The sequence below is a fragment of the Arvicanthis niloticus genome, chromosome 2 (genome assembly GCF_011762505.2).
Source record: "Arvicanthis niloticus isolate mArvNil1 chromosome 2, mArvNil1.pat.X, whole genome shotgun sequence".
NCBI classification, from domain to species: domain Eukaryota; kingdom Metazoa; phylum Chordata; class Mammalia; order Rodentia; family Muridae; genus Arvicanthis; species Arvicanthis niloticus.
Window position 1 is genome coordinate 14496574 of NC_047659.1, and position 25976 is coordinate 14522549.

General features: G+C 43.3%; 1 protein-coding gene across 1 annotated transcript; it reads right to left on the reverse strand.

Annotated features, from left to right (window-relative positions):
• Nucleotides 1–368: 368 nt before the first annotated feature.
• LOC117702675 (programmed cell death protein 7-like) lies at nucleotides 369–2725 on the reverse strand. The gene is given in 2 exon segments (XM_076928620.1): nucleotides 369–1773; nucleotides 1775–2725. Coding segments are annotated over 2 exon segments (1437 nt in total). The 5' UTR covers nucleotides 2672–2725; the 3' UTR covers nucleotides 369–1233.
• Nucleotides 2726–25976: the final 23251 nt, after the last annotated feature.

The window sequence follows — 25976 nt, forward strand, 5'->3', positions numbered from 1 at the left end:
ATACCCTGCCTTCAAGGCTGGCCACATGGTTTAGCTCACCACTGCGAAACTGCAGCAAGAGAACACTGCTCATAGTGATTTGTGTTTATTTGCTTGTTTGTTTGATTTTGGTTTGGGTTTTGTTCGGTTTGAGGTTTAGGCTTTTTGTTCCGCTGGTCTGAGGTTTTGAAGTTTATTTTTTCTTTTTTTAATCTGGTCATTATTTTGGTATTTTGCTGTGGCTATATGCATTGGTTATACTGATCTAGCTGATTAGAGAAATGGCTGCATTTTTGTGAATTAGAAAAAATCATTTTCTTTTTTTTTTTCAAACAAAAAAGCAAAAATGGTATTTATTCAGCTTTTAGGAAATTAAATAAAACCCAGAATAAAGCAAAAAAAAAAAAAAAGGTATGTCACGTGACTGATCTGTCACATGACTGATCATGTCCAAGCACAACAGCACTTATTAATGAATATAAAAATAAAATTTTTATATTTTCATTCATATTTGCTCTTTTCCCAACTTTTACCACATGGATGTTTTTAGAAGCTTGAGCTACCAACCCCTACCATGTGACTGAGATTACGGTCCCACAGGGAAATAAGTTTCTATTCTTGGAGGCCCCATACAACCAGATCCCTCAGAACGTTTGCACTGGCACTTTCATGAGGAAAACAGGCACTGTCTGTCAGAGCACAAGCCAACCTGTCTCTGCTAACTCTTCAAGTTTTCTAAGCTTTCCACATGACAACTGTTCTAAGCCATCAGTGATCCTGGCAGCTGCTGTCCCATCATCCTCGGTAGCAGCCTCTTACACTGCACCAAAACTGGGAACAACAGAGCTGTAGCTCAGACTCTGACCAGTGCTCCTGGGAGCTGGAGGGCAATTGCTCTGGGAAGATAAGAGTGGCTGCTAAGTAACCAAGAGTGCTGCCTGTACTTACCCACCAATACCCAACGAACACAGCAAACGAGCAGGCCACACTGAACCAAGCCCCTCAAAACAGAGGCAGATTTAGTGAGCCAAGGACACAGCCCACGCTAACAGCCTCAGCTCATCTAGAAGAACCTCATGAATCTCCTGGCTCTAGAGGCACCCGGCCCAGGGCAGAGAACAAAGGAGGCAGGCTTTCCAGCCAGGACAATGCCGCATAGAGTTTAAGTTGTGCAGAAGACTACGGCGTGAGACAACAGCATCTACATATGTAGAGCTGTGGTGCTTGCCCGCTGGACCACACTCCTGGAGCGTCTTAGTGCAGCTGAACGGCAGTTGCCCAGATGTCGTTGCTGGGGAGCGGAGGAAGGACCCATCCTTGGGGAATGGAGCTGCCTTTAGGATGATCAGACGGAACCAGGTACTGATCCCAGTCATGCCTGATCTGAATGAGCGCAGGCAAGGACTGCTCGGCCTGGAGGTAATACTGACGGAAGGGCTGCAGGAGGTGAGCGAGGGGGAACCCATCTGGATCCCCGAATAACTTGGACTCAATTTCACGTTTCTGAAGTAGAAGCTTCTCTTTCTCTTTTCTCTGCTTCTTTTCCAGTTCTCTTCTCCTCTCTTCCTCCTGTTCTCCTTCCAGCATAACTCAGAGGGCTCTCTCTTCAGCTTCGTACAGTTCAGAGCGCTTTTTAATGAGCTTTCTCAGCCGCTGAAGATGGTGCTCAAAAGTCTCATCTGCTGATGCAGGAGGACAGACCCCTTTCCTGGCTGCAGCTTCTTTCCTCAGCTTCCTCAGTTTCTCTAAAGCACGCAGAATGTCCACCATTCTTTTGGTGTCTGATTGTTTTTTTCCTTACTTCAGCTAAGACCCCATCAGCAGCTGCTTTGAGTTCCTGTTCCCGCTTCTTTTCCTCCACCTCCTGCACGCACTTCACCCTCCAGCGGTCAATCTCCTGCTCCCGTTCCGTGGCCTGCGCGGCCTCCGCCTCCCGCTCAGCCTCACGTTCCCGGGCCCTCTCACGAAGCCGCAGCCGGCGGCGCCGGACCCTCTCCAGCCTCCGTCGCGCCTCGCCCACATAGGCCGCCTGGGTCAGCGGCTGCAGCCGCTCCGCTAGCTCCGCCCGCAGTGGCGCCGCCTGAGCGTGCAGGGCGGCCCAGGCCGCTCCGTGGGCCTCGGCCTCGCGCAGGGACTGCCCCAGGCTGCGTAGCCGCCGCACCAGACGCAGAGCGGCACGCAACCGCGCGCGTACCTCGCCCAGACTGGGCCCGGCGGGTGTTCGCGGGGCCCGGAGGCCGCCCGGCCGCCGGGGGTTCCCGAACACCGCCTCCAGCCACTGCCGATCCCGCAGGCGCTGCAGGGCCGCGTCTCCGAGCACGTCGGGCGGCGGCGGCGCCTCGGCCCAGCGCGGGCTCCAGGGCGGCCCCGGGCCTGGAGGCGGCGGCCGTGGACGCTCGACGGCGTCGGGCCCCGGGAAGGGCCGGCACTGCGGCGGCGGCGGGGGTGGCACCGGGAAGAAGCCGCCGCCGCCGCCGCCGCGGGAGGCCTCGGCTGGCACGCGGGGCTGCAGAGCCAGCGGAGGCTGGAGGAAGGGGGCGGATGCCCCCGGGAAGGGCCCGGGTCGCTGGGAAAGAGGCGGCGGGAAAGGCGGAGAGGGCAGCGGCGGGGGCGGACATCCGAACGGAGCGGAAGGCGGCGGCTGCGGCGGCGGCCCCTGACGGCTCTGGGCGAAAAAGGGTGGGAGAGCCATGTCTGCAGTGTAGCGGCTGCGAGCGGTGACAGGGACCTGTGTACTTCTTTATCCGGGTTAGAAAAAATCATTTTCAAAGCCTTCACACTTTGACAGCTCTTGTCACCATGTGTGTTGTCACACTGCTCTATCCCCAGAATTCATAGACAGAGATGGATCTCTATGAGCTTCAGGCTACATTGTAAATTCCCAGCCAGCTAGCCAGTTCTACACAGTAGTTTTTAGGGGGCATGGATATCATGGTCTACTCTGTGAATACCCACTTATTGATGAAAATGTATCCATACCGTACCCCTTAGGTCATATGTTTAGATACCCCTAATATATGGTGCAGGCATTCACATGGTCCTGAAATAGTCATGCAAACAAAATTAATGAGAGCCACCACTATATTGTTCTAAAGCCTCTTAGTAAAGGAGTATTCATTCAGAGTTTTTTTTTTTAAAGAAATCCAGAGCTATTTGCCTCTCATTTCCTTGAAATACAGCCTCGGGGATAACTATAAAGTTGAAATAATGACTTCCCAGATAAAGACTTCCCAAATTTCCATGTTGGGAATTCCCACACATGTTGAGATGTGGCTTTCTTTTTAGGTAATATTAGTGTGGCAACACATTTGGAGGTTTTGTGGTGTTGCTTGGTTTTGGAGGGTTGTTGTTTGTTTTCTTTTATTTATATGTATCTTTCCCTGCTGGATGTCTGTGCACCACATGCATGCAATCCCTCCCGAGGCCTGTAGGGGCTGAAGGGGGCGTTCAGAGCTGGGCTGCCTTGAGTACCTCTGCATGCTTGCCCACTCCTGAGACCAACCTCACCCCTCCTAGGCCCGAAGCAGATTCCCAAGGCCTATAAAGGCAGGTTGCATGAGGCCTGGGAAAGAGACTTGGGACTCACCCAGTTCTCTGTGGGATCCCAAGGCAAGGCACTTGGTGTCCTGACTAACAGTCCCATGTGGAGCCTGATTCTCACTGCAGAGCATAGCCTGCTCCGCAGACCCCGCCCCTAGGCCTCCATGTGCACAGTGCCAACTGCTGGCTTCTACCAGCAGGGGTCCCCAGTAGTGATCCATCTCAAGGCAGGGCGACCCAGAATTAACTGGAGGGATCCCTGGAAACCTACTGACTCCTGGGATACATTCCATTCCAGGATCAGGTCTGGAAGAAATCTGCAGTTGTGCATTTCGCTGGTTGCCAGGTGATACTGCACTAATCCTAGATCACACTTGGAGACCAACTGCTCTGCAGCTACCATGTGCTTGGTGTCCAGACATGTAGCAGTTTCCCAGAGAACTGTTAGCACAGTCAAAGAATGAATCTGAGTTAGTGAGTGACTTTTATACCAGATTTACTCCTTCCCACCTCACCTTCCAATCTCTTCTATTAAGGACAGCTTCCCGGAGCACTCAAGTATTACGAACCAAAAAAAAAAAAAAAAAAAAAAAAAAAAAAAAAAAAATGTTCCTGTCAATAACTTAAAAATTTCAGAAGGAGGAAGTAGAGAAAGTGTCAGTGGGTAATCTACTCATCTGAAATGAAGCCGTCCTCAGAAGTTACTGACTGAGATCTCAATAACAGCATCTCAGGAATTTCATGCACAGCATTCCCAGACTAGGCTGATTAGAAAATGTAAAGAAAAATAAATGCCTGTCAACATTTTCCATGATTATCCTTGTTTTTCCACACAGTGCCAAATGGTGTTTTTTTTAACTATTTAATTTTATATCATTTTTTTTGAGACAGGGTCATCATGAGCTTTGATTAGCTTAGATCTCGCTATTAATTAATTAAATTATTTATTTATTTATTTATTGTAGGGACATGAAAGAATATTACGATACCCATGTGGTGGTCAGATGGTAACTCGGTGTGGCGGTCACAAGAAGCAAGGGTGGAGAGGATTTCAAAATAAACCCGTATCTCTGACTTCACGGACCGTTTTACAGAGTTCTGAAGATTCAACTCAGATTCAACACTGTAACTCCCAAGGTAGGTCTGGGTCTTGTTTTTAATGTGACCCTGGTTCCCAAACTTCCCCTCTTTCTGATATCAGTCTGCTTCTGCCTCCTGAGTGCTGGGATCAAACAGATTTTCTGCACTCCACTGTTCTGCATATTTTAATGCTTCTTATATAATTTTTGAATTCCCTGACTTTCATCAGAGTGTAAAAGGCCTTTGAAGATTATGTTACCCTGGGCTGACACCATGTGGTAAAATAGACTCTTGCAGCTTCTATTTCTAAGGATGGAAGAAAATCATTAAAAGGAGGGTTAGAGAAACTGCTAGTGAGTGGGATAAGCCACACAACCACAGGGAAAAGGATCCAGTTCTGAGCACCCAGCTTGTCCTTCAGTGTCCCGGTCGCTGGCTAGAGTCTTTATAATAAAGTTGATACACCAGAAGTTTAAATAAATTAGCTCCTACAAATAAGTCTGTATACCTAAACTGCACTCAAATACTTTTATCACATTTATTTATTTATTGTAGGCATGTGGATGAATGTCACTGTACTCATGTGCAGGTCTGATCACTCGGTGTGGTGGTCACAAGAAGCAAGGGTTGAGAGGACCTCAAAATAAACCTGTAGCTCCAACTCCAGAGACTTCTTTGCTCTCACCGCACAGTTCTGCAGATTCAACTCAGACTCCAGAAACTGTAACTCCCACCAAAGGTGGTAGGAAATATTTGCAATTCACCATCTGAGTTGTGTCTCCAACCCGAGTATTGTTTTCTATGTGGTTCTAGGTCAAGGGTTTCCCAACTTGATGAATCTATGTGCCTTCGAAGAATAATTTCTGGACTCCTATAGAGTGTGGGATGTCATTTTAGAGGTGAATGCAGTAACGTGGTATGAAAGAAAAAGGAGACAAGACACTACTGAGACTGATTGTAATGGGAGGGCCTAGATAAAGAGAGGCTGAACGTGTTTTGTTACATTTTGTATCACGGGCTGAATATCACATGGAGCCCATTGAAATATGTTAGTATGGCTAAAGAATTAAAATTTTAAAAAGCTAGTTAGGGTACTGCTTAGCTCCAACACAGGTCTCCAAACCCTGACACAATCTGATTTTGTTTTTAATCACAGAGAAGTAGTTAAACGATTTACCATAACTGAAAAACCACCCTAGCTGTAATAACACATCTCTTCCTCCCCATCTCCCCTTCTTTCATCCCTCCCCCTTCTTTCCCCTCATTTTCTTTCTTTCTGTTCTTTTTTCTGGGGATGTGAGCCCAAGACTTCATGCGGAACTACTGATCCAGAACATGCAGGCACTAAGGAGTCTGATCAGGATGTGCTTTCTGTCATTGCTGATGACGTCCTGGCAATAGTCATGTTTGGCCTTCATTCTACTTCGGGTAGCATCTGTTCATTTCCATGCATTTCTGCTTGCTCAGGGCCTTCACATTCCTAAGAGAGGATCGATCGCTTATACACAGCAACACAGACCTCTTCTCAGCAGCTTTTCTGAGTTCTCATAGCACCTTACCTCCCTATTTCGTGTTTTATTTTAAACACAAAACTACCTAAGTGCTAATATGCATATTTTTAAGGGTTTGCTCAGGTGCAATTGAAATGCTAAGTTCTGAACCCCAAGACCTGGTTGCTCCAAGATAAAAGGATCTTCATGTACACCAGCCTTTGTTGTGTAAACCTTGCTCCCCAATTTAAAACTATTGGTTAAATAAAACTGGCAAAAGCCAATTACTGGGGGGGGAAAAGTGAGGTAAAGTGTGAGTTACCAGGCTGTAGGGGTGGGGTGTGGGTCACAGGTAGGGACCACACTGAGAAGAGAGGATTGAGATAGGAGAAGATAGTATAAAGATACAGATAGAAAAAAGGCAGGGGAGGAAGAGGAGAAGAAGGAGAAGCAGACAAAGAAAACAGGAGGTCTCCTTTAGTCCTGATGGACCAGCAGCAGGTGTCAGACTGTGATGCCTCTCCAGGATGCCAGACTGCTGCAGCATCAAGAACCCAAAAAATTTTCAACAACAAGTATTTGGGAAATACAGTGGGGTAATAGCCAGATCTTGGGGGTCAGTATTTAGCATTTTAATACATAGCAGTACCGGATCAACCCCCTATATATTCCTTCAGTCTATTAATAAGTACTTACTAAGAAAACTGTGTTACAAGAAAACTTACAGAATCAACAAATGTGGGGTCATAGAAGCTCACAGAGACTGAACTGACAACCAGGAAGCCAGCATGGACATGCCCTAGGCAATTCTGCATATGTTATGGTTGTGTTTACTTTGATCTTCTTGTGGTAATCCTAATAGCAGGAGAGGAGGATGTCTCTATCTCTTTCTTTTGCCTCTTTAAGGACACTTTGACTCCTACTGGGTTGTGTAGTTCCAGCCTTGATATGAGGGGAGGTGCCTAATCTTGGTGCAACTTGATGTGCCATATTTGCTTGATATGCTGAGAGGCTTCCCTTTTTCTAAAGGGAAATGAAGGAGGAGTAGGTGCACCAGAAGCATAGATAAGGGGAGGATCAGGAAGGAGAGGAAGGAGGGGCAACTGTGGTCAGGATCTAATAATCTATGAGAGAACAAATAGTAAAAGAACACTGTGTTATATGCAGTGTTGTGTTAAAACCTGTAAATTAAACCTCGTTACTTAGAGTCCGGCAAAGACATTGTACTTGGAAGACAAATATCTGTAATCAAAGTGCCAAAAAAAAAAAAAAAAAAAAAAAAAAAAATAGGGAAGCTATGTTTAATTTCACTCCAAGGTTGAACTTTCTATCAGCTTCATTTTGCTGCTTTGAAAGCCTTTGAAATGTGGGTATATATTCAGTCATACTGATGCAAATCCTTCTGCATCCCTTAGACAGTAGCCAATGACTGTGTGTGTGTAAGTGTCTATAAACATATGGGGAAATAATGCATGACTTGGAGCTATGGTTAATCACAGGACAGACTTTTGTTAGAGAGAAAAGGAAATGGAGACAAATCTGCTTCTCCATCTTTTTCTTCCCTACCTTGATGGAAAGCCCTGCTGAGGCTTTGCACTGAGGAAGAACTGGGGAAAGGGTCAGAGGAGCTTCACCATGTTCTTCCAGTAATCTAAAATGGTGGGGAAAGAGAAAGGAGGTAGTTGGGGGCACAGTGAACTAACAGACTCAAGGATGGGAACACAATGAGAGAGGCATTCAAGATGGAAGGAAAAGTGAACAAGCAAGGCGGAGTGCAGAAAGGTGAGTAAAGCCTTGCACAAGATGTGTAAGAATGTAATTTCAGATCTAAGCTTGAACTTAAAATTAAAAGATTCTTAAGTTTGAGTCAAATATAGCTGCCCAGAGTGCACATCCAGAAGAACACATTCCAAAGACCAAACAAACATTCCAGGTAAAAAGACCCAAGATAGGAGTTCTATGAGCCATTAACAAGTAAACCTTGGTAAACAGAAGCTACTTAAGCTGACTTCTGTTTGTAAAATAAGATAAGGTGTAAATTTGAGTATTAGAAACCAGGCCTGGAACAGAAAACAGGCCTGGGAAGGCTGGTGGAGTTTCGGCCTTTATGGTTATTGTTAAGAAGTAACTGTATTACTGCCCTCATAAATTTTGTAAAAAAGTATATAAGCTGCCCTTGCTTTTATTTGGGTTCTTCTTGCCTGCATGCAGAGAAACCCTAGTATCCTGGTTGTCATCTGGTCATCTTATCATAATAAACCCTCAATTATTGCAAGGAATCCTGTCCTGAGTGTCTCTGGGGAGCAAGTTCCCGTTTTGTATCTTTTAGAGTCCAACAGATGGTCTTTGAGCAGAAACCCAAAATTCTATGATTTTGTTGAATATGTTTCGTGCCATTAAAACTGTATTCTCACCCTCTTTATTTCTATCTTGTTTATTTAATATTTGTCTTTCATTGTGTCCTGAATTTCCTGAATCTTTTGGTACAGGTATTTCACTTTGTAATTTCTTTTACTGACTTGTCAATATCTCTGTGGTATCTCCTATGCCTGAGATGTATTTTTTTTCTATCTCTTGTATTCTGTTGGTGATGCTTGCATCTTTTAGCTCTGATCTCGTGTAGTTGTCATTCTCCAGGGTTGCCTACATCTGTGATGTTCTAAGGTTCTTTGCTCTTGTGTTTTCTTGTTTATTTATTTATAGACATTTCAAAATGTATCTCCCTCCATATTTCTCCTCACAACACACTTTTATACACCTCCTACATCCTTTATGCAGGTGCTGCCTCACCCACCACAAATTCCTGCCTCAGCCCCTAGCAATTTCCCTACCTGCACATGGAGCTTCCACTGGACAACCCAGTTGTGCTCCTTTCCTAAAAAGGGTCTCTTCAGGCCTGGAGATCCTGTGGTTAACAACCAAAGGTATAGATCACAACACCCAAAGAATGATCCCATTATATAATTGCCATAATGACAAACACTTAATGAAACTACAATATGGTCACAACTTATCTTTGTGACCCTATTGTACTTCATCTTACCTTAGCCTGTAATACTTTTATTAACTCATTAAACAGAGAAATTATCCTCTCATTAGTCATGACATTTGTCCTACTCTGACATTTGATAATGGGTCTGAAGATCACAGTGAATTACTTTTACCAGTTGAAAAAACACAAGATTGAGATATAGCATTAAAAAAATTATATTAGATGCACCTCAAGGGAAAAGAAACCCAATGCCTGAAGCAATTATGCTAATTCCCACACTACACAGCAATCTATTCTTCCCAGATAAATCCAGTTCTTCCTCTTCCTCTTCATCCCAGGTCAAACCTATATAAAATACCTTAGAAAAACACATGCCCCCCTATAGATTGGTTTGATTGATTCAAAAATTGAAGCCTCGGTCTCCTAAATCTGTGACCTTGTTTAGTAATAGACTGTATGGTGGTTGAAAGAATGGACACCATAGGCTCATAGCTTGAATGATTAGTCACTGGAGAGTGGCAGATTTGAAAAGGATGAGGAGGTTGTGTCATTCTAGAAGATGGACTTTGAGGTTTCAAAAAGCTCATGCTAGGCCAGTTTATACCTGCCTCTATGCCTACAGGTCACAATGTAGCTCTCTACCAGTCCTCCAGTGTCTGACAGGCATATTGAAATACTTATCCCCATGATGATAATGTCCTAAACTCCTGAAATTGTATCGAGCCCTCAAATGAAATCTTCTTTCACAAGAGTTGCCTTGGCTATGCACAGCACTCGAATATTATCTAGGACAGACAAATTAGAGACATAACAAGTAAGATGGGTCTTAGAGGGTCAGATAGATCTGTGCCTTAGTCACTATTCCTTTTTGCAACCAAATTCTGACAAAAAGCAAGTTAGGACAAGTTATTTTGTTCACTATTGGGTCATCAGTGTGGAAGAGTTGATGACAGGCATGTAAAGGCTTTGCTCATTTTTAGCCAATTAGGAGAAGGGTTAAATGGAATTCCAGCACACAGCTAACTTTCTAGCTTTCTCCTTGTCTCCTTCTTAATTGGGTTTTAATTAAAATCATCTATAACATTCCTGGTCAATATTATCTAAATGGGGTTAAATATTATCTAAATGGCTATTTGTTGTCTAGGAGAGATTCGAAAATGTAGTGAATTCCAATAGAAACTAGTGGGAGAGAGGATTTAAAAGAGTTGCAGGAGAGGAAGCCATAATCTGAAGTATTTGTATAAAAAATCGTTTTCAATAAAAAAACATAGAAAAAGAAAGAAAGATATGTCTGCATTCTACTTTCAATTTAATTATAAATAAAGCTAATTCAAAACTGAAAGATGGTAGATGAATTTTCCAGACCACATAAAAAATATTACTGGCAACCTCTACCATCCCTCTCCCTGCTAGTCTTGAACTGAAATACTCACCACCACAGTCCTGTGTCCTCTGCTGCAGGCTCCATCCCCTGGGTTGTATGGAGCTTACTCTAAACACTTTTGATGGTCTCAACATGATTTATTTTACCACCTTTAGGAGAGTTCTCAAATCTGCAGTTCATCTGATAAAACCACATCTGCATTGTAATGCAGGAAGAGACATGAGAGATCACACTCCAACCTAACAAAAGATATCCAGAGGCATGATCAGGAAGCCACTCTAATGCCCTACATGGAGGCCTCAAAGTTTAAAACACTGAGCATGCCTACCCCAGGAATGTGACCCTACAGGTCTCAAGAGTTTTTCTCTTTGGTGGGTGTGATCCAGTGCAGATAATACACCACTCAAGGAAGGACAAAAGTCCAGGCAGTGGTTTGACAGATGGCTTATCCACTTGAGAATTTCTTTCTCAGAGGACCTAAAGAGCAATGATTAACAATCCTCTGTCACTTCAGTTCAGGAGGAAATCCACTGACCTCTCTGGCCTGGCCTCTGGGGACTTGCAAGCATGTAGTGCAAAAACCTACAGCGGAAAAACACCCATACATATAAAAGAAATAACTCAAAAACAGAAACAATGCCCCCAAAATTTTTATAAAAAACAAATTTTTATAAAAGCATCAAATACATTGTCCAGACCAAGAGCTCAAAAAGAAAAAGAAACCATCATTATTAATAGAAGACAACAATAAAAAAAGGATAAAAAAATCCAATACTAAAAAAATAACCAACATCTCCAAAAGGGTCTTGAAATTCATTTCTCCTGTTGGGAATTCATAAGTGATGCTATATTTCAAGAAAACAAGAGGCATACAGCTCCATGTTTACTGATTTTTTTATACTTCTCTTTTATTGAATATTTTTATTTCTTTGGATGTATTAGAGAAAATACACTTGTGTTCTACTTTATTCAACTTAATCATACATAGTGGTACATTTTTAAATAGCGAAATTTATAACAACAAAGAGACAGCATGGATACATTTTTCATCATGAAGTTGGGATCCACAGATTTTGACACACTACCATATCAAAAGCACAATTTCTGTGTAGCTGTGACTGGCTGGGAACTAATAATGAGGCCTAAGCCACATGCTACTTGAAGAGGTCCATCCTGCCTGATACTTGCCAGAGTTAGAGGACAGAGAACCACACATGAATACAGAAGGTCTCATGAGGGAAAAAATTTGTGATTACATTTTATCCATGAAAACACATTAAATTATTCAATACCAACTTAAAGTGGGGGAGTCAATATATATAGTATATAAAATTAGAAAACAACAAAATAATAACATAAAAACAAAAAATAAATAAACAACAAAACTTCAAATGAAACAAAGAAACCATATACTCAAGCAATCAAAATTCTAACCAAATCCAAAACATTATAATTAAACTAAGAAGCATTCTTTAGCTGCAGATTTACAGCACAGACCTACAGCCTGTTACTGGCCTTGTAAATATTGTCCAAAGGCTGCCAACGATGGTAATAATCTCTTCAACATGTGTTCTCCTTGTGAAGAGTTGTGTCTGAGGAAAATCTTGACCTGGTCTGCCTGTTTGAGCTTCAGGAGGAGTATTTCAGACCTAGGGGAAGAAGAGACAAAGGCCGTTGAGGACCTGTCATGTCAGCTATCCAGCAAACACCAGCTTTATTGAGAAGGACAATCCAGTATGACCTTTCAGCCTAAGATCATCCCAGTATCCCCAAAGGAGAAGAGCACAGAGCACCTGGGCCTGGGATTTTTCTCAGATTAAAAAATGGCTTAAAAGTGAACAGTGAACTACACACTGTGGCTGGAGTTAAAATAAAACACCACATTTCTCCAATGGTCCATATATATTATACTGAAAAATAACTGTGTAGCAATTCTGAATCAAACACATACAGAGGCTTCTAGGGAACCTAGCCACCATTGAAGTGAAGGCTCTTATTATATCTGGAGTGCAGGAACCTGCCTGGTTCTACTTGTGAACCCCTCCATCTGTGAATCCCCAGAGAAACCATCTCACAGGAAATCCATGCTCACTGAAGAGATACTATAATCAGCAAGAGTGTGCTGCATGCAAATCTTCCCAAGGGAAAGCCTTGAACTTTAACAAAACATTCATGAAGGAAAAGGGATACCCCTATGTTTATAGTACTGTAGTATTATTGGGGGGTGACTAAGGGACAACAGGCTCAGGTCATACCAGAGAGCTCAGAAGGGAAGAAAGAGTACACAATCGAACAAACTCTGTGGATCACAAGAATGATCATGGACAGGATTTCTTTAAACTAGATCAGAAACAATATTCTGAGCTGCTCTAGGTGACTGAGGCAGAGAATCATGTGGAAGGCCTGAGACCCAAAAATACAGTTATACAGGTATAGGAAATCTTCTTGGCTCCTGCTATCCATCTAGTACCTCATATCTCAGAGACAGAAAAATGATCCTGCATTGTTTGAGCCCAGCAATGGACACACACAACACACACACACACACACACACCACTAACACATACATAGACACACACACAATCACCCGCCAAAGACAGACACACACACATTCCTGAACACACAAAAGCACATGTTCTACATACAGTTGCAGGAACATTTTGACTTTCCCTGTTCATGTTAATATAAGACATCATCAAGGACACTATAAAGCCATAAGAAATAAATGCTTGAATTGACAAAATCCTGGAGAGATATCTCAGCAATTAGGAGCACTGATTGTCTTTGGAAGTCCTCAGGTCAATTCCCCAAACCGCAAGGTAGGCTACAAACCATTTAGTAAAATCAGATGCCCTCTTCTGGTGTCTGATGAGAGAGACAGTGTACTCACAAACATAATCTGATTAATTAAAAAAAAAAGAAAAAAGAAAATAAAAAAACCTTGAATGGGACACGAACATAGTAGGCATAGCCTATAGACAGCTCAATAAAATAAATTCTTTTCTAATAAACAAAGGAGGTAAATATGGAGTTTTGGCCTGGTATGCAAGCCTGCTTAGGAAGTTCCCAAGGCTGTGCACCAGTCGGCTTGGTTCCCAGCAAAGGCACATGGGATCAGGGTGGACAAGCCAGTTCCTGCATCTTGCTCACTGTTTCTCAGGGACTCTAAAGTTAGCAGCATCTTCCATAGGCCCTCCATTTTCCACAGCCTGTGTGGCTTTGTAACCAAAGCTATGAGCCCAGACAACTAGGAAATCTCTGTAACAGGAGCAAAGTGAGACTTTCTTCACATAAGGAGATCCTGTCCGGGATAATTTTGTGGAAAATATGTCTAACTAGTTCAAGACCAAATGGTGGTTTTGTATGATCACCCTAGGCAATAGTCCATAGAAGGGCTGGACTACAGTATACTTGTTCACTCCTTGACTGAAGAACTTCTGGATAGTTTCTACTTCAGGGCAACTCTGTGAAGTACCACTACAACCATGATTTGCAATAATTCCTCTGTGGACACCTACTTCTTGTTCTAGGAGTCGCTGGGTCAATGGGGACTAGAGAAAACTATACAGTTTCTGAAGAGTTGGACATGGCTTCTCACAGGGCTGCCCCATTTTATATCATCAGCCATGTCTGAAGTTCCTCTTTTCTTCCAGCCCTCTTGAGGATGATTTAACTCAAAGCAAATCACTTTTGAATGACAGCCTTTACAGAGTGCTACAGACAGAACACAGGGTGAGTGCTTTAGACTACCAGGAGCCTAAGGGCTGCTGAGGCAGCCCTGTTCTAGCACTCATCATAGTATGGCCTTCTGCTTGATGCAGATGCAACACCAAGCAACTCAGTGTTCACAGAGTTATACCCAGGACAAACTCCAAGGCCAAAGATAACTGAGTCAAGCTTAGGCAAAGTTGGAAAAAATGGTAGGAGGTAATGAGGAAAACAAACTAGGATGCTGAGAAGATGCAATGAGGCCACCTGACCTTCCAGCAGGCAGTCACTATCCACCAAAAGCATAGAGGTGGACACAGACCCTTAGCCACCCTGTTGACTCTCAGGCCCATGGATTTGACACAGCAGCCTCCTACTCACCTCCATGTACTAAAGTGTTTGGTTTTCGTACAAGTGATTTCAATATGGGTAAATAGATTTCCCTCTATAACCAGTTTCAATAGTGATAAATAGATTTCCACTACCAATGGTTGACAATCTGACTTTACACCACTATTTGTCTCCTTTGTTTCTATTGAGCTAGGTGTAGCAGCATGATGACCTGCTGCTCTGTTTCATGTTTCCCTTGATGCAAAGTGAACTGACACTGTGGTGAGCCCCACACTCCCATCTTAGAACAAGAGGCTGGTGTTCAGGTCCATAAGTTTCCTTTGAATAGGACCACCTTGGGGCCACCTTTGTCTCATGTGTGCAGCCAGCTGTTGCTGAGCACCCCTTGTGCCCCATATCCTGCTGTGGTTACAACAGTTACATGTCTGCTTTGTGGTGTTCCTCACATGGGTGGGCCTCAAACCCCGGGCTAGGAAATTGTAATGAATGAAGGAAGGACTGGGAAGGGGAAACTGAAGTCACATGGTAAGATTTCAGAAGGGTGGGCTAGGCTAAATGTGAAATTATTGACTTTTAAGTGTTGGCAACATGGGTTCGTTTGTTTGATAAAGGGTTGAATAAACTCAACTGTGGGTTATGTGGAGCCTATGTGTCTTGGGTAAAACCCATCCGCAAACAAACGCCCTCCTCCTTTCCTGCTGATTTCAACTGAATGACAAGAAAGCTCATAAGAAGGCACAGTGGGCCAAGTTGTGTATCTGACATGTGGAGCAGACAGCATTAGCTTCTTCTAAGTTAAAAAATTGTTTTCTTACAACAGCAACAAAGAAAACTCAAAACAATGAAACATATAAACATGTTCTTCCTCTCTGTGAGTTATGAAACCTTGTAGCAGTTACTTGAGACAAAGCAATTCCAGGAGCTCTGCCGGGAGGTGACAGAAGATTCAAAGATGCTGGTCAGACAGCTTAACCAAAACAGAAAGACTGATCAAAACCACATGGAATCAACTGGCCTCTCAACACACACAGTCTATATACATATTGTCACAGACATGCATATGACCCCCCTCCCCCCACACACATTCAGAAATCATAAACGAGCGGGAAACAGTAAGGAAACCAAAATGCAGGAGGAAACCACTGAAGTAGACTGTGAATATCTGATGTTTCATGTGAGACCCAGGACTCTGTAATCCATCCGTGGGGACTACTAAAAAAATTAGTAACTTCTGCAGACTAGGTTGAGAGAGTTTGAGAAATCTTTTTCTTGAAGCCTCACATCTCTCACCCAACCCTCAGCCTGAGAGAAGTCTTTCAAACATCCCTGTTCATCCAGTCAGCTCGTGATACAAGCTACAGGAAAGAACTCTAGCAACAATGACAGAAACAGGACTGATGGATGAGCTATCTGTCAGGCTCTGTCAGTATGAACCAAGGTCTAGGCTCAGTTAGGAGACCATGTTGCAATCCAGGGTTGAGGAAGAGAAAAGACACAAGACCTCTAACCCCACCTTTTTTCTTAAATAATTTTTGTTAGAAAATTTATTACATTTCAGACAGTATCCCCTTCTTCATCTTCCCCACCAGAACCTCCCTATCCCATCCCCCTCCTCCTCCTTCAATGAGGATGTACCACCACTGACCCCCCATACACCTACATGCCCTGAATTCTCCCTACACTGGGGCATCTAGCCTCATGGGACCAAGGACCCCTCTCCCACCTATGTCTGAAAAGGCCACCTCCCCTACATATGCAGCTGGAGCCATGGGTCAAAAAGCAAACTAGCTACAGGCCCGACTTCATCACTCATGTTCTGTGCTACTGCAAAGGAGGCAGCCACATAGAACCCCTCTAGTACATGGCATGTAGGTGTGTAATGTGTGTTCACCCCATCTATCTTAATGAAATTCAGCTTGTAGTGACCAGGAGGGTGTGCTTGCCAATCATCTTGTTTTTGAGAGAGCCCAACTCCACAGAAAGTCTTGTAAATGATCACAGAACAACTGGATAAGAATTAGGAGAGTGCCTGGACAAGGTGGAGGATGGTTATCTGGGCTTGACATTGTTTATGGTTAGACATGAGGGCAACGGCTCCTAAGCATCCTCCATGCATTTACCTGTTGGATATGCTTGGAAAAATTTGTCATAGATCTTCATGCTGGCCTCCACACATAGCCTCCTTGTTTCCTTAGAAACACACTTCCAGTGTAATCTGCTCCTTAAGCAGCTGCTGTTTCATTCCAGAGCATTTTTACTTCACTCTTCATATGAAGAGACTCGGTCAGGAGGTGACAGTTCCTGAGCTGAGCCACAAAGAAGAAATGGTGATTATTCCCAGGCACCATTCATCTTCCTCCACTTCTCCAAGTACCATCCCTTCTCATCATGGCCCTGATCCCCAGATAGCCCCAGACTACAGACCAGAGTAGCCATGGGACCTCACATATAGGAAAGTCAAAACCAGAAGAAAGCAACATTCCAGAAGACTCAAGGTACTTCTGAAAACCCTGACACAACAGGGACTCATGTATCTCCCAGAAGAGGACATGGGACCCATGATTGCATATATGTCTTGGAATGGAGAACCACCTCTAGGTAGAGACAGGTCAAAGCTTCCCTAGGAGGAAGAGAGAAGACCCAACAGGTACACATCATTATATGTGTCTCATGCAAACCAGATCTGTAAATGTGTTTTCTGGCCAGAGACTCAAGGTGATTGATGTCTCCATCAAGGTGCACACCTTTTCTATTTAGAGGATACTGACTTGGAAGGACAATGATTGGAGGGGCTCACAGCTCATCACACTGATCAAAATGAGTTCAAGAGATCACAATCCTAGAGCCTTTCTTTGAGGGAGGAAGCTTCCTGTTGAGAGGCAAAAGTATAGAACCAGAGTCCTCACTTTGTTTTAAAGAAAATGATGGGCAGACACATTCTGTGCCTAGTGCTGGGGAAACAACAGTGTTAGTCACTCACCTGTAAAGTTGATTATTTTAGTCAACTCCTGGCAACTTATACAAGCCTCACTGATCTGCTGCGGAATGTTTTTGAGATCGCTCAGTCACTGGTCGTGTTGCATCTCCAGCATCGTCGTCTCCAAAGTTGAACCTGTGGAAGGAACAAATAATCCCTGAACTAAGGATTCAAGGATTACATCAATTCAAGTTGAATCGTGAACTACCCAGCCCATATATGCCACAACCTAATGCCTTGTACTGGGTCCTCTTGGTGGCTTATTAAACTTGGTACATTGATCTGGGCACAGTAGAGCTAGGGAACTAAAAAATGGGAGCTGACTTCTTTGGCTTATGAGGGGCTTGAAGGAATAGATTAGGTCTCAAGAACTTTCCAGGAGCCTGTGCCACAGTCCTAGGTCAACTAAACCTGTGATGACACTTCTTCACCTTGTAGACAAGGTTTTCTCAATTCTTGGTTCTATCACTACAATAATCCCAAACTTCAGTATTTACAAGGAAAAGGTTTACTGCCTATATCAGGATTTTCTAATGCCCATCAGAGGTGCGCACAGAGACATGTGCTGTGATGCTACAAGTGACCCTCCATGGCCTCATCACCTCATTACCTAAAAAGTCAGTCAGGTAAATTCTCCAGCCCCATCACACTACACAGACTCCCTGGATCTTAAGTGGAATACACACACAGAGACAAACATACACACACATACACACACAACACACACACACACACACACATACACCATCACAATGCCAAAGCATACAGTGATGTGACATTATCTCAGTGTAAACTGAACAGAATTTGAAAAAAGCAGTGATGACTTACCAAAAATCCACTCACACTGAGGGGCAGCAAATAGAACCAGGTCCTCCCAGTTGTTGACAGGACTAAATGGACCCAAAGCAGCTCCAGAAAATTACAAAAATGATTCACCGTAAACACCACAGCAGCTAGCATCTCCCACAAAGCAAATACCAGTCCAGGCATCTTAAAATGCATGATAAGAGCTCACACACTAATACTGCTATTCCTGAATGATTCATGCCACAGGCTATAGTTTTCTTTTGGAGGAATCAAAAGAGCTTGTGACCCATCTCACTCCTCTGAACTTCAAGTTCTTGTTGAATATCCAATAGCAAAATGCATTTGGACATGAGGATAGCCTGGAGTTGTAGCCTCTGTGATATGTGGAAATCTAGGGTTCAACAGAGAGGGCCCAAGATAGTCAGCTGAGAACTGGGCATAATGATTACTCTTGTTCAAATCCTTGACATTATAATGTGCCAGGATTCCCCGGAGTTATCTCTCTCGTTCTCATTCTTTCAAGGTCCCTTTTGAGCTTCTCCAACCTCTTCATTCTCTGCTCCTGCTCACTGATGGTGTAGGCTTGGGAGGATCTTTCCCAACAGACCCTTCAGGTAGAGAAACACAAGGAAACTTGTAGGGAAAATATGACAGGAAAAGGAGAGAAACCATACTTACTCCCACAGAGAAGCCTGAGGAAGAGGGAATTCTAGAGACACAGTGAATTCCTGAAAGAGCAGGAAAGCTATCTTCAAGCTGGACTCCTCACCTATGTCCCTGCTCCCAACCACCATCACTAAACATATGGCTCAGTCCCTACTGCAGTCCCACTAACCCTGATGTGCTTAAGCTTTCCCAGTCAAGAAGAAATTGAGGGCATTGTCAGTTATATCTGAAGATGTAGTCTGTATTGCTTAGCACAAAAAGATTGACCATAAACACCAGCACCAAACATCTCCCACAAGCCAACACCTATCCTTGCTTCTTAAATGCATGATGAAAAACACACACTACTACACTTATCCAGAATGTAATTCAGCCCACATCATGTGTGATCCAGACCAAAGCTCTGAGACCTTGATACTTGACAAGGGGATTATCCCCTCTGTTCTGGCATCACATATTCATGTAACCTACAGGAATCTATTGAGGATGAAAATGCTTCAGCACTCTATCCTGAGAGTAAGGCTTTGTTATTCTCACAGAACTTTCTCCTGCATCCTTTGCCACTCAGCAGGAAATTCAGATCTCTCAGCAAAGCAAATGAAGGCTTGTCAATTCCTGGATCTCTGAAAAGTAATCATCAGAAATTCTGGACTCTGGGTCTGCCATTGAGAAATTTTGAGGCTCCAGATGCTAAGCCCTTTCCTGTAAGGACCTGCTCAAGGCCCCTTCCCAGGAAGCTTCCCCATGCACTGCCCAGGACTCACTGGTCTTCCCCAGGGCCATCTCCTTCTTTCTGCTTTACAGAATGCCTTCTGCCTAGGTCTGGTCTCTGGTTGTATTGTATGTCCCTATGAAACAGCCTGAGCAGCATGGACAACATGATGCTTGTGAACCCAGAGGCTCTGAAGAACACCCCACAGGCAGTGGTTCCACAACACTGGTGACATCACAGAAGATTCTAGGGTCTCCTGGATACAAGAGATTGTCCGGAAGTGACGACTGATGATGTCTCTGGAAACTGCCATGGCCTACCTGCTGACCAGCTTGCCCCACATTGACCAGTTTCTGAGGTACCCTATCCTGGAGGTCTCTTTTGACTCAGGGGATACCACCTGGAAACTTTCCTTTTAAAGCTAGAGATTTCTCTCTGCTTCATTACAAGGCAAGCACTTGGATGGGAGGAGAGTTGGTTAGGCCTTGGCATGGGCAGCTCATCTTTGTTAGTACCTTAAGGTCTAGGGTTCTTGCTTGAGGGAGATTCTTCTCCATTGATAAATCTACCCTTAGCACCATTCATGTACACAGTCCACTTCCCCAGGGTGTCCGTTTCCCAAAGGCAACAATGGTTACTCCTGCACCTTTAATTTTATGCAAGTTGGATTATATCTCTTATTGTGCACATGCCTTGAGGGGAGACATTGTTAAATATATCTCAGACATGTGTTTCCACAATCCCATTTTTGCAATGTAAACTCCCTTGTTCATGGCAATATAGGAAGGAGTTCATCCAGGGAATATCCAATTGTAAAGTTTTATGTCTTTCTTCAGAAGAGAAAACCCCACTTTCTCCCTTTTCTCCATTACAACCAGACATAGTAGGCATCTTGAGCAAAGGTCAACAGGGACATTGGATTGCTGCTCTGTAGTTCCATAGCCATCACTTCTCCAATATCTACCTTTCTGAGTTCCAGTGAGAACTCAAGAGTTCACTGAGATCCAGTGAAACCTCCATTTAAATGTGTCCAGTAGTTCAGGAAGGACTGTGTTTGGCACTGTCATCTGTGGCTTCTGCCTTCTGAATCTATGGTACAATGTGACCTAACCTCTCAGGTGTAAGTGAGTGAAAAATCATGTAAGTCTTTCCAAATTGTTGTGTTGTCCTGGGCTACTTCTTCAGCCAGGTAGTATCACTATGACAATGATCAAAGGTGGCAATTCTGCAGAGAAAACAGCAGGGGATTTATTAGGTAAAATGAAAAGATTTGGAATAATAGTCAATCCTAGTATAGAATGAATTTCATTATGTGCTTGTGGGTTTATGAGAACAGTAGGAATAGCAGGGTGATTTCAATAATGAAAGTATGAATTTCATTTGATAGTCTTACTCTTTGTATATATATATATATTATATATATATATATAATTTAATTTTGCAAAAGATAGTTTATTAAGACCAAAAATAAAACAATGAAACAGGGAAAAACATCCAGGACAGAAATAAACATGAATTCTCCTGCTGGGGTGGCTGCTCTCATCTAACCTCAGCCTTGGCTCCATACTGAATCCAGACCAGCACTTGCAGAAACTCAAGCCAATTAAACAAAAAGCCATCAGTTACAAACAAATGACAACATTTTCTTGGAGTTAATTACCATTACAAGGTTAATTTACCATTACTTAGTGTGATTTCAATATATCACTTAAAGCAATTCACTGGCCAAAGCACAAACCTGAACAACATCAAAAAGCACTATACTTTAATATTAATAGTAGTAGCAGTAGTTTTCCTAATTACAAGGGTCTTCATTTTTATTTTTTATTTATTTATTATTATTTCTTTATTTATTTATCCATTTTTTTTCAGAGAAAGGGTTTCTCTGTGTAGCCCTGGCTGTCCTGGAATTCACTCTGTAGACCAGGCTGGCCTCGAACTCAGAAATCAGCCTGCCTCTGCCTCCCAGTGCTGGATTAAAGGCATGGGCTACCACACCCAGGGAGGGGTCTTTTTATAACCATTTGTAACTACTTTGTTTTTATCTCAAGCACACTCCATACTGGTACCCAGGTATGACTTCACATACAACCCCTACCAACAGTAAAAGTTAAAAGCAAACATCAGGTAAAGCATACCTTTACAATACTCGTAAATCGCAGGTGGACGTAATTTTCCCCCATCCTCTTTGCTTTGATAAATACAATAAAGGTTTGTTACAAAAATAATGCAAAAATGTTGAAACCAATCTACTACAAACTAAGAAATCTGATCAACTCTTACCCAGTATCCAAAGTCAAGATAAAAAAGGCAGGCCTTAACTTATCCGGTTCTGACCATATCATTTCTATAATTCTCATGTTCCAAAATACATAATATATTCAGTCAGCGTCTCCCTTAGTTCATAGTCCAGCACTGACTCTCTTGGGAGGCAAACCTGTCACTTCAATGTCAATCTCACTGAGGACAGCACCCACCTCCTGAGCCAGCCTGCAACACACAAAACTTAACCTTTAGTACAGTATAGCTTTTCAGAACAGGTCCAGAGGGGAGATACTCCTCCTCTCCACCGGCGCGCCAGCACCTGTCTCTCTTGCCCCCTGACTAAGGTGGCTGGAATGCTCTTGCCTCCCAGCCTCCTTTCATTTTTCTCTCCCTGACCCAGCAGGCAGGCTGCCTTCTCTTGCAGGACTGTTGGCCTGGCCCACTTTTCTCTTGCCTTTCTGGCTCATCTTTCCCCTCTTGCAGGCTCCTCTTGGGACCTCGTCCCTCATCTGTTTGTGGTGGCCCTGGTCACGTCCAGCTGAGGTTTATTACTGTTCATGATTCGAAGTAGCTCCCCCAAAGGGGGGGGCTGAAACTCCTCTTCTGCCAGAGCTCTTGGGGCGTTTTCTCCTTGGGGAGGCACTCCTGGAAGCTTCCCACCGAAGCACTCTTATTACTGCTGTGTCCCTTAGGGTGCAGCCCAGCTGTAGATCTGGGCATCTGCATCTTGTGCTCGCAGGCCAGGTTCTACAGAAGGTTCATCTTTCTTGGCCAGCGCATTCTTTCTTGGCCTGAATCCTCTGGTGAAACTGGTCTTCCATGGGGTTAGCACTCTGGGACACCTTGATGAGCCATTCCTTAGGGTCTCCTGTGCGCGCTTGTAGCCCCAAGACACCCCCACTGTCCATCACATCACCACATGAGGTTGGTCTTCTTTTGGGATGATGGATGGGGCCTTAAGGCCAGCGGTGTGAGGGGCAGGGCCAGGGCAGCAACTTTTCGCAGGGCAGGCATATGGCAGCTCCAGCAAGCGCACTACCACCGCCTCTCCATGTGCTCCATGGTCTGCAGCTGCCAGTAGCTGTTGATGAGAAGCTGCATGTTGTCCCGCGCCAGGGCCTGCAGCTCAGCCTCCAGTGAGGGGCCTGGCCTGGCGCAGCACTGTCGGGGGATTGTGGTCCTAAGCCAGCAAGTTCCCAGGTCGAATTCCAGCTCTAGCTCCTGTGTACCTTGATGAGCTGCAGCTTCTCCATCTTCCTCTTGCTCGCCTTGGCCAGCAGCTCCTCCACTCTCTTGCCATCCATGGCTCTGAGCACACTGTGTTCCCTCACTTTGGGGCAACAGCAGAATGTGTCCCTACTACAGCAATACTCTGTTTTATATTTCTAAAAGAATGAATTAATGAATCAGAAAGTTTAGAAAAAGCTATTTAACTATCTAGTGAACTCCTGAAGACACGATCTGCTTTCCAACAAATTATACTTCTCTGTCCACTGTGTTTGGTGCCAATCGTAATTCAAAAAAAAAAAAGTGTTGAACAATTCTGTTTCCACAGGGAATAACAAGAAATAAAAATTTTAAAGACTCAAATGAAGACCACAGAGTGTTTCCTATCATGTTCTTTTTAACTGCTGCTTATTTAAGTCTTTTTTTCATAGCTCCAAGTGTGCTGGAGGAGAAGCTTCCACTGCTGTCAGATGTTCGGCTCTCCTCTCATTGCACACAGAATCAATCCCCACAGTAACCCACAGTGCCAGTGTCTAAGGATGAGTTCTCTTGTCACCTGACAAAATCATTCTTCTATCCAAATCTTTCTACAGCACTCACCCAGAAGGAAAGGCTCTGTAATTCTGCATTTTAAAAACAGCCTGAGTGAACCAGCAAGAACAGTTTCTGGCTAAACATTACGTTACAGCAAGTAAGAGAGCTAATGGAAAAAATGAAAATATTTTGTTTATGGCATATATGCTTGTGCTTTTAGAATTGCACATTGAATATTTTCAAAGTAACTGTTTGGCACCAAAAATTCCTCGCCACCTTTAAATGATGTAGCAAGAACATTGCTATTGATCTAAAGTGAGACAACTGATTCTTTACACAAAACAGTTTATTTGGTTAAGCAGTCAGTCACTGATTACATGGTGAACTCTCTAGTAATCTACCTATAAAAATGCTTACAAAAACTATATTATACAGGCTATCATGACTTTTGGTTTGAAAATCAGAAGCACAGGTGTTAGAAAGGACCAAAAGGCTCTGGGATGATCTGGTCCAGTTGATTCATAGAAATGCCAAGACCCAGGGTTTTCAGGGAAGAATGGAAGTTATACAGCTAAGCACTGATAATTGGTCAAGTCACTTCAAATTGTACTATACAGCTTCAGCTACAGGTACCTGAGCACAGAGATCAGCAGATTAAGAAAGGAGTGGCACTTCCCAACACTAGGAGATTCAGAATACACTTGAAGTATATAGATTTCATTTATAACTTTTATAGGCATTATTTTACCAAGTAACTGTTCATCTTCCAGGTTCTGCTGAGGCTTCATTTTCCACAGTTGTTCTGGTTCGTAATATCTTTACTGATCCCTGAATGCTGTAAAATAGTGTGGCCTAGCCACCTAAAGAAAGGAAAATGGAAGTCTGTTCTATTTATGATACTATTGTTTTGTTGTTGGTTTGTATTTGAGACAGGGCTTCCCTTTCTCTGTATATCCCTGGTGTCCTGGACCTTGCTCTGTAGAACAGGCTGGCTTCAGCTTCAGAGATAAGTACTGTGTCTCTCTCTCAAGTGATTGGGACTAAAGGCATACACATCATTGTCCCAAAAACAATTCTTTGTTTGATGGAACAAGGTAAAGTATATTCAGTTGAGAACGGAATAGAAAAACACAATTAAATTTCAAATAGGCTACGCTACACATTTAACTAGCCTTCACCAGTTCACTAATGTCAATTATTCGTTCAATGAGTGACCTGTTATTATAGGAAACATATAGGATGCTGTTTCTATTTTCTACAGGAAGATTTTACTCCAAGTTCTCAATTAGACAAAAGCCTCTTACCCTTAAAGATAAATGGAATTAGGGAATGCATTTTTGAGTTTTGGCATTGATTCTATCATCAAGGTGAGGAAGTTGATAGAGAACTTCAGGAAGATAATGTTTCCAGGCTAGCGCTACCACTTAATGAGGAATCCGTAACAAAAAGATCTGCTTTGTATGCTGAAACCATTCCGTAAGGTAAGAAAGAGAAAAGCTACAGTCATGAAGCTGAATCCCAATAGTACGTCAAGGCACAAAAGGCTGCACTGCCAGAGTGTCCTTTGGAACAAGCCCTGTTGGTTAAAAGTTGCTACTGTCATCTTTTTCTGATGGGTATTAAGTTGTGTTCAGTCACTGACAAGCCCACTTTACAGTCAACCCTGTGGTATGAGAACTTGTTAAAAATTTCCTAAACCAAGAAAATTGTTCCTTTAAGAACTCATGGGAGCTTGATCCAGTCTTGGCTTTGCCCATCTTATGCATGACAAACAGGACATAATAGTCTCCATCATTTTTAATGAGTTTAATTCACTCTAGAGGTTATACCTCCAATCTGACCTTGTCCAATGAAATAGAAAAACAATTAGGCACCAAAACAGGTAGGTTGTTGGAAAATATTCAATCTTCCTTTGGGATTTTGGACCACCTGTCGTACTGCCTTATGAGTGGAGAGTATTTTCAGGAGTAGATATAATATAGAATGTATCCAAGTGCTAAAAGGTCAGCCTTTTCCATGACAGTCAGTATGTGTATTGTCTTTACTAGGTGCTCTGGGAATCTAGAGTTCCCTATCTTGGAACATTCTGAGGTGAGACTATAGTTGAGCATGCTCATGTGAAACTCACAGTGTTGAAATGCTCCAAAGTGCAAAACTGGAGTTCTCATGGAAAACACAAGTAGACCTCACATGAGTTGGCCACAGAATGTCAGGCATAGTAAAAAATTCTAATGTACATTTCTATAGTAGCTTCTCCAGTATAT